The sequence below is a fragment of the Heloderma suspectum genome, chromosome 2 (assembly GCF_057233095.1).
Source record: "Heloderma suspectum isolate Gila_16-S chromosome 2, 16-S_ref, whole genome shotgun sequence".
Taxonomy (NCBI): Eukaryota; Metazoa; Chordata; class Lepidosauria; order Squamata; family Helodermatidae; genus Heloderma; species Heloderma suspectum.
The window spans coordinates 215,800,545-215,814,964 of record NC_139459.1 but is presented as its reverse complement, the minus strand read 5'-3'; the positions used below and the strand labels follow the sequence as shown (position 1 = coordinate 215,814,964).

The 14,420-nt window shown below is 47.7% G+C and overlaps 1 protein-coding gene across 1 annotated transcript; it reads left to right on the top strand.

The window, feature by feature from the left end:
* Window positions 1-9,675: 9,675 nt before the first annotated feature.
* Window positions 9,676-12,195, top strand: MYADML2 (myeloid associated differentiation marker like 2). The gene has a single exon (XM_084837847.1). The coding sequence runs from the start codon at window positions 10,080-10,082 to the stop codon at window positions 10,983-10,985; it is 906 nt and encodes a 301-aa protein (XP_084693973.1). The 5' UTR covers window positions 9,676-10,079; the 3' UTR covers window positions 10,986-12,195.
* Window positions 12,196-14,420: the final 2,225 nt, after the last annotated feature.

Sequence of the window (14,420 nt, the reverse complement as noted above, 5' to 3'; positions counted from 1 at the left end):
AACGAAGCTTGTGCAGTGGCCAGAGTTGGTCCCACCTCATCTGAGTGAAACTATGTTGGCTGGCACCCCTAGGCACAGCCTCTGCTATGGTGCACCCCTACAGCCCCCCCTGAGGCCCTCTCCATTCCTCTAAGGGGGAGGCTGCCCCACAGCAGCGGGGAAGGGCAGTTTTATAACTTCCTCGGCCCACTGATCTCCCCTGGCTTCAAACAGTGGACTACAAAGCTGTGCACTAGTTAGGAACTCAGATGGTAGTACTGTAGGTATTACTGCAGACTTCTGGCCACGTGGACATATTTACAGGCCAACCCTATTGGGTTGAACACCCAATGCTATGCCAGCAAGGGTGAGAGGAGGATGGAGAAGATTTTGTGTATCTTCCCCGTTTAAAGTATAAAAAGCAGTAGACCTCAAACTTATCTAGCCGAATCACTTTTGGTGGGCAGGGAGGGGTCTGGACAGGCCAAAGGATACTGTGCAACCTGGCCTCCCCGCTCCCACTAGTACACCCCCTTTTCTCCCTCTCTGACATTGCAGTTGCAACCTTGTAAGAGAAGCTTTCCATTGTGGTTGGAAGGGACGGGGAGGGAAGATTCATGACTGGATCTCCTCTGCACTCATAGCTCTTTCTGCAGGTGTGGAAGAGTAACTACTCAGCATCCTATGGCGCCCCTGACTCTGTCTAGGAGCCATAGGATTGCTCTCTAAATTACAATACATTAAAAACAAAATAACCCTGAGCTGCACGCCCCTAAAGTCCCCTTAGTATGCATGCCAACTTTCAGGTTCTAGGTTTCATGGTCTTGGCAGTATGATGTGGACAGATGGACACATAGACATCCTCTTTTATTATAGTTGTGCCCCAGCTAGAGCAGCTAAACGCTTAACACATTGCAGGAACAGAGTACAGGAGTTGCTATTCAAACAGGTCACAAAGAAATTAGATGCTGAGCAATCCCACTTACAGATTGTGCGGGGAGATCCAGGAGAAGAGAGAAAGGGAACTGAAACAACCTTCCCTACATATGCAGCTGAGATCGTATCAAGCTGAAGAAAAACAGCCAGTGAGGAGCAGATTTATAGCTCCCCTATTTGCCATGGTTTGACATGAACTATCCTCATACATATGGGGCCACAGTGGCTTAGTGGTTAAGATGCTGTACTGCAGACTGGAAGGTCGGCAGGTCAGCAGTTCGAGACCCGAGTGCTGTGTGACGGAGTGAGCTCCCGTCTTCAGTCCCAGCTTCTGCCAACCTAGCAGTTCGAAAGCAAGAAATTGCAAGTAGATAAATAGGTACCGCTTCGGCGGGAAAGGTAACAGTGTTCCGTGCACTTCGGTGTTCAGTCATGCCAGCCACATGACCACGGAAGCGTCTTTGGACAGCGCTGGCTCGTCGGCTTAGAAACGGTGATGAGCACCGCACCCTAGAGTCGGACACGACTGGTTGGGGACACCTTTACCTTTACCTTTTATCCTGGTACATAACAAAAGGTAAAAATCACTGGGATGCTCCAGGTCCTTTTAGCAGTAGTGAGGCTGGCATCTAACAACAAAGAAAGAGGCTATTGAATCTTAGGACTTCTCTACACTAGGCTTTTATTGTGTGTTTTTGCTTGGTCCCTCACAACAGTTTGTAGGTCCTTTATGCGACATCATCAACTTCCAGGGCCTCTCCCATCTTTCTGACCATTATTGCAACTTTTTCTTAACGGGGAAAATGCAGTATTTAATTGTAATGGTGCTTTGAAGCATTCCAACAGCTCGTGTATTTCTGCAATTCCACTATACCACAGCTAAAGCACAGTGCCATCTACTGGCTGTGTAATGAAACATATAGAACTTGCAAAAAAAGGAAATCCTTGAAGAAAAAGCATGGTGTAAAGGAGCTGATTTTAATGCTGCAAAGAATCCAGAAGCAGAAGCCCTGGTAAAGGTGCAGGATAAAAGCCTGATGTACAGAAGCCCTTAATTGTTCTTATGGACAGCTCTAGAATTGCAACATCCTAGTGCCACTGAAGGTATATAGGGAGGAACATACATCGTTGAACGCCTTGTTCCAGGAACTGACATCACAAGAGTGGTGGTTCTTATCTCAGAGGATACAGAGATGACAGAAATCAACCCCTGCAATACAAAGGAACTCTCTGAGCAGGGTACCTTGTCTCCAAAAGGAAGACAACCAATTTTGCTAAGGCCCTCTATGAAGCTGATGAGTCACTAATGGCAGGATGTGCTCTTTTTTCTCGGTTTCTGTTTAGCTCCCATTTCTCAGTCCTCAGTTTTCTTCACTGTCTTTTTGGTCCACTTCTATTTCTACACATACCACAAACAAACATACACCCTGCACTAAGCCTGATGGCAACAGTGTAAGGCTTTCACTCTCAAAGTAATTCACATACGATGGGAGAGTGTTTCCAGAAAAGGCTTCTATTGGGCCATTGCCCTGCTTCATTCATACAATTCATCTTCTACTCATAACAGTCCTGTGTTTTCCTACTGCTCCTTTCGTCTTTTTTCTTACCAAGGAAAATCCGCTAAGGAAAAAAAAATGGAGTAGTTGCACAATGGCTTCTGACGGTTAGCACTAGGAGCCTTTAGTCTGGAAGCACCTGGAGTCTCGTATGCAGGTAGCCCCTGCAAGGGCTATGGTTGTAACTAGGGCTTGTGTAAAATGCACCCCCCCCCCCCGAATGCAACATCCTGTTCATAGATGGTGAAGAGGGGGACATTTCAGTGATTTTTCAGAGGGAGAATTTTTACAATGGGGAGGGGGCTTACTGTTGATAGGTGTAAGGCAGTGGGTTTTTTAAACAGTTTTTACTGCTACTTATCAGTGGAGTTCTTCACAGTCAGGCCACCTGGGTCTCCCCCGCCCGCAATCTGTAAGTGGGAGAGCTTACCATACAGGCCACCATTATTCTCCCCGAAAATGCCCCTGGAATTACGCTAAATCAAGGCATAACATTGTTTCAAAGGGGGTTCCCACTGGTCCATTTTCCCTCCCAAGAACCCCCTTTAGAATGGTATGTCTTGATGTAGAGTTGTGCCAGGGGAATTGGGGGGGAGAATAACGGTGGCCAGTGGCCATCAGTTGTTGTGAGGAGTTGTGCAAGCCTGTGCTGAAGTATCTTAAGTAGAATAGAAAGGGGATACTGTTCTAAAATATAACCATCTCCCACCTCTTTCCTACAGTCTTGATAGAGCCAGTGTGATTGGAGAAGTATGTTGGACTTGGAGTGGGAGACCAACAGAAAATACAAAGAGGGGAAAAACCCAAAACGGTGCATACAAATATTTACTGAACATTTCCAGTGCCTTCTTAGCAAAAGCTCCTCTTCCTGGGTACAATGGTCCAAAGAACAAGCTTTATTTTCTAAGCATGTGGCTTCTAGTATACGTACTCCCTAGATAACTTTCCCTTTAAACTGGTAGTCGAAAATAGAAACAAAAACAAGCTGTTTGTGGTGTGGAATGTTAGGTCTTTCTTTAAGCAGTACATAGAAAATATCTCTATAATAGATACTTTGGCGTATGATACGTACAGTAACTTGTTTTAGAGCAAGTTGATGTCGATGGAGATCTGCACTGAAATATGTAGGACCACACTGCAAAATTGTATTTATTGTTACATGTTGATCCTGCCTTTCATTCCCAACTGGGGCCTTAAGTCAGTTAACAATCCAAGTGATGATACAAGGCTAATTTACCTCCCTTAAATCTCAGCCAAAAGGAGGTGAATCTTGTCAGTATGGGAAGTGAAAACTGCTGGTTTTGCCCCCACATTGCTCACCCACAATTTCTGTAATAGGGCAGGTTCTCTGGCAATGATCATAGCTCAGACTATCAGAGGGATTTGCAGAGACTAGAAGGACCAATTTATTTTCAGAAAAATTCCTGACATGTTCAGAAGTACAACATACTTGCTTCCAACAGCAGAGATGGCTAAATGCAGTGACAGCCCCTGGCATGTCTAGCTAACCTCAAAAGTTTTAGAATCATGAGCCAGTTCTTCACAAACAGAGGATGGGCTTTAAAATATTGGATTCGATAATAGATTTTAGGTTATTTTTATTTTGATCTCTGAGCCTTTAAGGAATATTACTGTCACTCCCAGAAGGCATAAGACATTTGGATTCCAAAATCAGAAAATCCAAATGGCACTTGTAATGATAGCAGAAGTTTAATAATAACCATTATCATTTAATAATAATAACCATTATTATTTAATAATAATAACTATTATTATTTAATAATAATAACTGACCATTTTCTGCCCTTTAATGGTACCACAAAATCTGCTGGCTAGGATGGACTGCCTCACCCTGACTAATAGCAGGGGTACTCTTGGCAATAGCATTTTCAAACTTGACGTAAAGGTGTTAGCAGGCTGCTCAGCAGTAGAGCGAGCACTATGGGCTCCCAAGAGAGTTGGCAACCAAGGACATGGTTCCTTTCAGAAAGCCTTGCCTGAGCCAAGGCAAGAAAAGTGACAATGAAGTGATCTTGCCTAATGGCCCTGTGGGTCACGTACACAAGGCTGGATCAGGCGATACTGATCTAATGAGAACTGCAAATATTCAGGAACCTTCGGACAGGTACAATACTAATGTCATTGAGTATGCACCTTTCAGCCCTGGAGTGATTCACCAAAGCATGATCCGATCACCACCCAGGTGTAAGATCGGACATTTCTCAATGTTGCTGCCCATCCCAAGTCACCCTTTGTGTGTGTGTGATGGTTCTAGGCAAGGAGTCATCCCAACCCTGTGGGTTTTAGCCTGGAACTGCTATTGTTGCCACCTAATAAGCCTTCTGGATTGGGGCCCCAGTCGGTTTGGATATGGCCCACAGACCTGAGGTTCCACATACCTAGGCCTACTGTCATGACCCTGCAGTCATGATCCATCAGTAACTCGGACGCTGACCTGGAGGTGGAGGAACAAGTGGTGCCAGCAGAGGAAGCAGGAGCCCAAGAGCAGCAGCGCTGCAGAACCAGAGACCCACCACGCTGCCAGGGCCAACAACAGGAGCCTCCGAGCCTCGCTCTGGCCCTGGGCCAACACACCCATTTCTAAGAGCGCCACAGTCCATGGATCCAGGGCACTCTTCGTGAACTCTTGAGAGATGGAGCAGGGCTAGGCTCCAGGCCGGTGGCCTGTCCCTTTAAGGCTTCCAAGTAGTGTGTTAGTTAGAGCACGGGACTAGGTGCTAGTCTCCACTCAGCCATGAAGCTCACTTTGGGCCAGGCACTGATCTTTGGGCCTAGCCTAGCTTACCTCACAGGATTGTTGCGAGGGTAAAATGGAGAGGAGGAGGATCATGTACACCACCTTGGGCTTCTAGGAAGAAAGGTGGGATATAAATCTAACAAATACATACAGACAGACAGACAGACAGAGACGCTTTGGTGATGGGATACTATGGGGACAGAGCACATTGTGCAACAGGGGAGCACTCAGCCCCGAAAGGGCGGACTTTTGCAAAATATTTGCCTTCCGAGAACACATGAGATCTTGTGCACAATGCTAACACTTCTCCTCCTAGACCTCTAAAAGGTACCTTGCCTTGAGACTCCAGGCACAAACACCAACTCCATATCACCAGTTGGGGGTGCCAGGTCAGAGCACCTTCCCACAGGTGAGCAAGGAGAGGGGGCCACCATGGGCAAAGCGTGACTGCTGTGACTGTCTCCCTTGCTTCTCCCATGTCCTTTGCCATTATCAGCATATGTGAATGCTGTGCATTGTCCGAATTGTATTTCTCTAACAGCTCCTCCCCCTCCACACACACACACACTGCAGCACATAGGCACTCATCCGCACACGCAGGTAAGCTCTCTGTTGACCAAGGCCAGGCGCTCCACTCCAACCACTTGCCACTGCAGGCTAAGCACTCCTGATCACTTTTGCCTTGCACCATCACAGCCCAGATGCAGGGAACAAAAGAAGTGATCCCCACACACACTGTTTCACTACAGCCCCCAAAGAGAAGGGGAAGTGTGCTCACAATCCTGGCAGCCTCTCCTGACCCCAATGGTGGGGAAGAGGCTGAGGAATAAGCACCCAGGTGACACCACTGGCTCCCTCTTCTCCCTCACTCCTTCACAAACGCTTATTGTGCATGATGGTTGGACTCGATGGCCTTGTAGGCCCCTTCCAACCCTACTGTACTATTCTATTCTATGATGGTCTCCAGTGAAGATCAGCTCCCCCCGCCCCCGAAAGTATTTTCCACTGCTGAACAGCTCTCATGGTTAGGAAGTTCCTCCTCATGTTTAGCTGAAATCTGCTTCTCCGCCATTTCCACCTGTTGGTTCTAATCCTGCCCTCTGGATCAAAAACAGAGAACAAGCCTGCTCCATCTTCTGCATGACAACCTTTCAGATATGTGAAGACAGCTATCATGTCTCTCTTAATCATCACTTCTCCAGGCTAAGCATACCCGGCTCCTCACAGAACTTGGTTTCCAAAGCCCTCACTATCCTGGTTGCTCTTCTCAAGGGCCTATGTGTGCCTGAGCTGTGATCTATAGGTGGTTGCTCTCCGTCTGTCTGTCTGTCTGTCTCTTTCCCTTTGCTCTCCGCACAGGCTGTTCTCCCACCACAGGTACAAGATCAAGGGCATAGGTTGTTCTGTGCAGACTACAAGGGAGTCCCAACCCCTCACCAGCAGCAGTGACCAGGATATACCTTGTTCTGTGGGGTTGTGGGCCTGCTTGCTCCAGGCAGGCTCCTGTACACTTGCATACTCCATGACAATCATGCAACTGGTGAAAGTGTTCCTATGCTGGTGTCTGGGTTGGATTGGAGCCCATAGAGCCCCAAAGCAGTTCTGATTCTGAGAAAGAGATAGAAACCGTGGGAGAAGAACTTACTCACTCTTCAGTGGTGCCGCTGGAGGGAGAGTCCCTCCCTGCTCACATTCCTGAGAGTGACAGTGACCCTGGCAGGGAAAGGGAGGTACAACTGGAGCTTCTGGATGTGAGTGCCGGCGCAGGGACAAGTGAGAGCTTGCGGGTGCCGAGAGGAGGCGCTCAGCCCACTTGGCGCAAAGACAACAGCTGTGCCTCGATGCCCCATGGGAAAGGGGTGGACTCTCTCCTCCTAGTCCTTAAGTTCAAAGGCTTCCTGCCCTTTCCCTCCAAACAGAGACCAACTGACTCCCTAAGGCTAGAATCCCCTGGTAGGCTGCTCCCTCTTAAGTTTTCCTCTTAGGCTAAGGCAATTAGCAACTGTAAGCTTCATGAGGTTGAATGGAAATAAAGCCTTGGAAAAGAACCCTTTTGTCTGCATGTTGATTCTGGGCGACTTGAGGATTTCAGAAGGCAGCAAGGGCGCTCCTGACAGCTGGTGCCATCAGGGACACTCCACCACAGCTGCTTCCTTGCTCTCTCTTGAGCCACTCACCAAGCCACAGCACCCCTACTGGTGTGACCTATTGGCCATTGCATACATGTGTCTTTCTTTTTCAGGTCAAAATCATCTCCAACCTGGATACTGTTTAACAAAGACTGTGAGCTTGCTAAAGGTGTTGTTTCCTTGATGCTAGAGAACGGTGGTAAGATAGGTATCCCAGGCCCTAGTAGGATCTAGCTTTAGCTGCCTTAGGATGGGACTGGATGTGGGTAGGGCAGGGAGCTTGATGGGCTTGTCTCCTTTCCCTGCCCACTCAGGGTCCCTGGACTGTGAGGGGACAGGGCTCTCAGGGTGTCCAAGTGCGATAGGTGATGCTGCAGAGCGTATGAGGGAATCAGTTGGCGGTGATGCTGAGAGGGTGGAGTGCTGACTCCTGCTGGGACACTGCCCAGCAACATAGAGGGAAGGGATTGTCCGTTGGGTTGCCAGGTGAGAGGGGTGGGCAAGTTGGTCCATGCAAGGGCCAGGTCCATGCAACCCTCCTCCTGACTGGCTTAGGTGTGCTTGGGTACATGCTGGGTCATCCATCCCCTTCCTAGAGTGGGTTTGAACCCTGGATTCAAACCAAGGACTTCCAGTATGCAAACATGGGTTGTTCCACCAGTCTAGGGATCCTCTGCCCATGCCCTGTGCTCCTGTTGCCTATGATAGTTAATTGGGACAGGGGAACAACAAATGCCTTGTGATTTGTGTGATACTTTGCTGCTGTGGCTGAGCGGTTAGCGACCTGCTTTGTGGTGTTGAGTCCTGGAAGCTCCTTCTCTTTGACCTTAGACAGGACTGCTTATTCTCCTCTTGGAATGCAAAAAGTGAGTGGAGGGCATTTCTCCCCATTTCCCCACATGGGTCCTGAAGGCCTGTCCCCACCTTTCCAACTCCACGTCTTATGGCAGGGGTGGGGAGCCTTTTTCAGCCCAAGGGCTGAATGCCATTTTGGAGAAGCTCGGGGGGGGGGGTGTTAAAATACCATGAATGCCAGCATATTGTAGTTTAAAGCTCTTTCTGCCAGAAACTAAGCCTTATGAGAGGCATTTCAGCTCTTTAGAATGGGGGGAAAACCTGCACAAAAGCCAGGAAACCACCAAATGATTGGGAGTTGGGGAGAAAGGGCAGGGACCAAGGGAAAGGGATGTGGCCTTCTGGGTCACCCTGGAAGGCCAGACTGGGATCCCTGAAGGACCAGATTTGGCCACCGGGCCTGAGGTTGCCCACCTCTGTCCTATGGAGCCCAGCACCATAGCTGTTGAAATGAGGGTGCTGTGGCGTTGTGTGTTTGCTGGGGGAATGCCCAGATCAACATGGCCTCACTGGCTGCTTCTGTGTCCACATATCACGTGGGCGTAAGTGCCAGCTCTATCCCTGGTCGGTGGGCTGTGGCTTAGGTTCTAGTCACAGTGGGGGCACGTCTGCCATTTACCCACTGTTTTGGTGTTTTGTTTTGCGCTTTCCCCCTCCCAAGCTGAGCGGGCATCGGATTCGGCAGATGTTCCCCTGGCATAGCACTGCTGTGCCCGCGACCAGTTTCTAAGGAGCTGCTGCTGGAGCTACAGCTGCCACTTGCCTGAAGAGTATGCGCGTGTGTTTGTGTGTGTGTGAGGCTATCTTCTTATTCTTCAGATCTTCAAGAATCAGAGGGGACACAGCTAAGTGGAAGGCAGAGCTCAAATCCAGGTGCAATCCTCAGCTCAGTCTCCAGTTTGGGGAGGGGGGCAAAGGCTCTCAAGTAAGCAGGTGACAAGAAAGGCGATTCCCTGCCTGAGCCCCTGGAGAGCCACTGCCAGTCAAGAGAAGACACTATGGAGCTAGACAGACAACTAGACTGACCTTGTATAAAGCAGCCACCCATAGACAAATGGCAACAATAGCAGCAGGGACTAGCTCCTTTGAATTGGCTCTTCTAATCACAGAGGCTGTCTCAGGGAAGCCCTTGACAGAGGCAGTGTGGCTCGCCCATCCATCAACCATGCCAAAAAATTAGGCATACACATGCCAAGGTTCAATGTGACCAGCAACAAATATAAGTACCGCTTATATATTTGAACTGGCTGCCTTCTTTCCACCTGTTTTCTTCTGGAACTATAGCCTTACACAAGCCAGTTACTTTGACTTGGTTTCTGCTACAGAGATATGAAGTCATGCCGTGCAAAACAGCCCTGGGTGAAACGGGTACCACTTTGACATTATTGCACAGACCACACCTCCAATTCCTTTCCAGATAAGTCTATTAATATAGCTTCCTATTTATACACTGGCTCCTTGCAGCAACACTGTAAAGGGCTACAGCTGCATGGCCGAGACGAAACAAACATCCTGTTAGCCGCTCAGGAGAAAGCGATCACTGGGGGTGGAAGGAGAGAAGAAAGAGTGACGGGAATGCGTAAGGAGTACTCAGCGCATAGACCCTGGCACGGCAGGGTTGATGGATCATAACTGCAGCGTACCAGAAAGGCAGGTCAATACTCCCACTGCAGAGGCGAGGCTGTCTCAAAAAGCTGCCAGAAATGCATGCTCTGCAGCATAAATAGCAGCCAACAAAGATATTCGTGGAGGGATGTGAAGCTTATTCACACTGTAGCTCTTGCTTAGTCATCCAGCCTCAAGTAGGGGTTCAAGGACAGTCAGCCTGCCTCCGACGGCAAAAGGAACACTGGGGGTCCTGAACCGATGATGGAGAGCTCCAGAGGGGCATACCTAAACACAGCTGCAGTGGCCTCTCGGGTGGGAGTTGCCCGGTTGTTGCAGGCAGCCTTTGGATGTACTACATTCAGTCTTGTGGCCCACCGAGGGGGATTCAACGAGGCCTATGGCACCTTCTGCATGTCTGTCTGGTGCTTCTGCTTTGCCGTCACCCTTTTTATCATCACCTGTGAGTTCACACGCCTCCACAGCTGCCTCAGCATCTCCTGGGGGAACTTCACCGCCGCTTTTGCCATGCTCGCCGCCCTCATGTCTGTCACAGCTGCCGTTATCTACCCACTTCATGTCCAGTTTGGCTGCTCTTCCAGCGGATGTGAGGTGAGAGACTTCCGCATATCTGCAAGTGTTTTTGCGGGGCTTCTCTTTTTTGCCTACGCCACAGAGGTCTTTCTTACTAGGGCCAAGCCAGGGCAGGTGACCAGCTACATGGCCACTGTTTCTGGCCTCCTGAAAATCGTCCAGGCTTTTGTAGCTTGCATCATCTTTGGCGCTCTGGTGAACGGCAGCCAATACGATAGGTATGTGGCCACCCAGTGGTGTGTGGCTGTTTACAGCTTCTGCTTTGTGGTGACTGTAGTGGTGGTGGCCCTCAGTGTCACAGGACGGACAGCAATGCTGAGGTGCCCCTTTGAGCGCTTTGTGGTTGTCTACACATTTGTAGCTGTCCTGATGTACATGAGCACTGCGGTGATCTGGCCGGTGTTCTGCTTTGACCGTAAATATGGCTCGCCACACCGCCCATACCAGTGCTCCAGGGCCACATGCCCGTGGGACAGCCAGGTGGTCATTGCGGTGTTCACATATGTCAACCTCATGCTTTACATTGTGGATTTGGCATACTCGCAGCGGGTTCGCTTTGTTTCACACCCTTAATAGCCAGCCCTGATGTGACAAAAGCCTTAACAGACTCCAACAGCAACAGATTTGGGACCTGCCTATAAAGCTGACAATGAATCATGCTCCAAAGCATGTTGTTAAGAAGAAAAAAAGGGATGTTCTGGTACCAGGTAAGAAACAAGAGGAAAGCCTTTTTCTAGCCCACCTTTACAACACTCTCATCATTCCAGCAAATGTGAAGGCTTGTGACAACAGTGACTCTATGGGCCAATAGGTTCTCTCAGGCCTAGTCCTAAAGGTGGGGAAATAGCTTTTGGACCTTTAAACTTTGTTCAAGAACTGTAGAGAAGTTTAAAAGTTGCAGCAGATACAGAAAAATATTTATGCCAAAAAAGAGTATCTGCCAAAACCAATAGCTGAGTTTTTGTTAAAGTGCATCAGTAAACCTGGTAGATTCTGCCAGACATTTCTGAAGAGATGCTGGAAGGGTGGAGAGATTACAGCAATCTTGAAGATCTGAAGATTGAGTGCCTCCTCCAGACAATCAGAATAACTACTTACTTATGCATGTAACTTGGTTGTGAATGACAAGGGTATAGTTCAAGTTTGTAACTGACAATGCGGACAGGGGCAGGGGGGTGGGAAAGTTTGCTAGGGCATCCAAAACATATTACTTCCAGATTGTTTTCCTCAAAACTCCTTCAAGAAGTGTCTGGAGACACCTCGATGTCTGCAGAAACTGTGGTTACATACAAGACATTCGCCTTTTGAACTAAAGCCAAACTTTTGAACCCTGTATTAATTTAGACAAATCATTGTTGAGTGTTTTTCTTCTTTTTGGCAAGAGTTAGGCAAAAGACATCGCTTAGTTCCTCAAGAACTTTGGCACCATGCGAGCTGCCACATTAGTTCATAATTTACAACATGGCCTGGATTCTCTTGGCCTTTCACAAAGCAAAAAGGGCATGTGTAACGTTTTTATAAATCTAGCCAAGTGCCTGTTGCCAGATCTGATCTCAGGATATGCCAATTCTTGATTCACAACTGAGAAGACACCTGCATAACCCAACATGGCGCAGAAACGCCAAATTCCTAGAGTATGGATCAGGATCTTGACCTGGGTCTCTTCATCCAAGACATTTTCAAATATAAGAAACCAAAGCAAACTGCTTCTTCAGATAGTTTATACGAAATGTGTGTGAATTATGTAGAAGAGTTTTATTCCAATCCAAAATAAAAATGGCCAGTTGGCAAAAGTTTCTAGGGTTTTCTTTAGCAGATCTAAGCAGACACAAAAGACATTACATGTGTACCTCTAGAACAGAGGGGCAGAACCTCAGGCTCGTGGGCCAAATCTGGCCCTCTATGGGTTTCCCCTGGAAGGCCACTCCACTTCTCTTGGCCTTACCCCTTTCTCCTGGACTGCTGATTACTGGTTTCTTGGATTTGGGACAGTTTTTCCCCATCCTAAAAGGTATCCTAAGGCTTAATTACTGGCAGTAAGAGCTGTAAACTAAAACAAGCTGGTATATTTGGGTTTTTGTTCCCACCCCTTTTGCCTGAGACCCCACTCACCACTGGGATGTGGCCCCTGAAAGCTTATCTGAAATGGAATTTGGCCCTTGGGCTGGAAGAGGTTCTGCACCCCTCCTCTAGAAGAAGCCCTATCCTGATATTTATCCTCCTCTGTCAGCCAACATTCAAAGTTGTCCTCCAGACTGCCTGTGTATCTTCTCTTCCTAAACATGAGTACACACAAACACAAATTAAGTTTCTCTCTGTCTAGAAATGCACAGTAAATTATGGTGTTTGAATGCTTGTGCCTTGCCTAATATAGTTCAGGGCGCAATCCTATGGCCGCTAGTCGGCGGCTGGATGGCCATAGGATAGGTCAGTTCCCGGGAACCAACCTTGGAGCCCGTGCTCCGAGGTCGGTTCCCTGAGAACCGAACTCCACCCCCTCCCGTGCTGCCTCATAGGCAGCATGGAATGGTTCTGTGCTCCGTGCTAGGATGTGGAATGCAAAGCAGCAAAAATGGGGCATTCCTGGGGGCATGTCGGGGCGGGGAAGTTGGAAATGCCAGTACGACACATCCTACGTGTTGTCCAGCTTCCTCTTCCCATGCTCCGAGGTCCCACGTCTAGACAGCCAAAATCAGCTGTCTAGCCATAAATGCAGGGTGGCTGAAGCGCAGACGGGACGATCCCCTCTGCACTTTTCTTGCCCTGCTTTGGATAGGCGGTTGCCTCTGAGTTCGGAGGCGGCCGCCTATCCGATAGGATTGTGCCGTCCATTGCATATTAGAAATCTAATAGAGCTACTGAAGTTACAGAATGAGTTACACTAGTGCTTTTTATCATATTGAAGTGCACTGATAACTATGGGGTAACATTATGCATTCTGTATACTGCTTTTCTAGTCTTATTTCCCGTTTTTTATTCCATATTATCCAAAATACCGCAACAGGTATTGTGTGCGCTATGAAGAATACATGTGCCAGAGGGATATCGCATCACCATGATGGGATCGTACTGATATGACACGAGGTGTAGGTCTGGTCTAGGTCTCAAATGTTTCCAAAGGAAGCCTTTTACTAAAGCACCAGAGTTAGAGTTGCCATGTGGTCATAATTGTTATAGATTATTCCTATTTCAGAAGTTCTACCCATAACAAGTAGAAAACCTATTGCAGATGGAGACGTTCTTAATAATACTTTATAAGAACAGAATTGTCCCAGTCGCATAAGCCGTCTGAGCAGCTGCATGGGGTGGCAGTCTTTTTAGGGGTGCCAGTGAAGCAGTGCTTCTTTGAAGAGATGCATCCCAGCATCCTCGGTTTGACTAGGATGGCCACTTCTGAATCACCAAAAAACGGGAAACGTATCACCCCCCCAAAGGAGAAAGGACATACATTTGCATAAAAATGCATATGCTAATTTATATGTATCGATGCAAGCTTAGATATAATTACTATAATTTAAACAGAAATACAGTACATCTCAACGTAGTGGAAAAGGCTGTAACCAAGTGACCTGTGTGCTTGCTCAATTTCCAGTCCAAGTGCCAATGGTTGATAAGCAACTTCAAGACCTCGGCTCTCCTTTCTGGAGGTTCTTTATCTTTAACCCGGACTTGGACTGGACAGCCCTTCAAATATATATGTATGTATGTATGTATGTATGTATTTTAATGTATTTATCGCATTTCTATACCATCTCATAGCCAAAGCTCTCTGGGCAGTTTACAAAGATTAAAAACGTTAAAATACAGTATACAATGTTTAAAAACTATTTATATAAAAAACACACAGACAAACAGTATACACAGAGACAACATATATCTAAAAACAACTTTGAGCAATCAACCACAGCCATAAGAGATATCCAAGAGCAATTTAAAAACTCATCATATGCTGCCAAATGCCTGAGAAAAAGAATTAGGTCTTAACCTGGCACTGAAAAGATAACAATG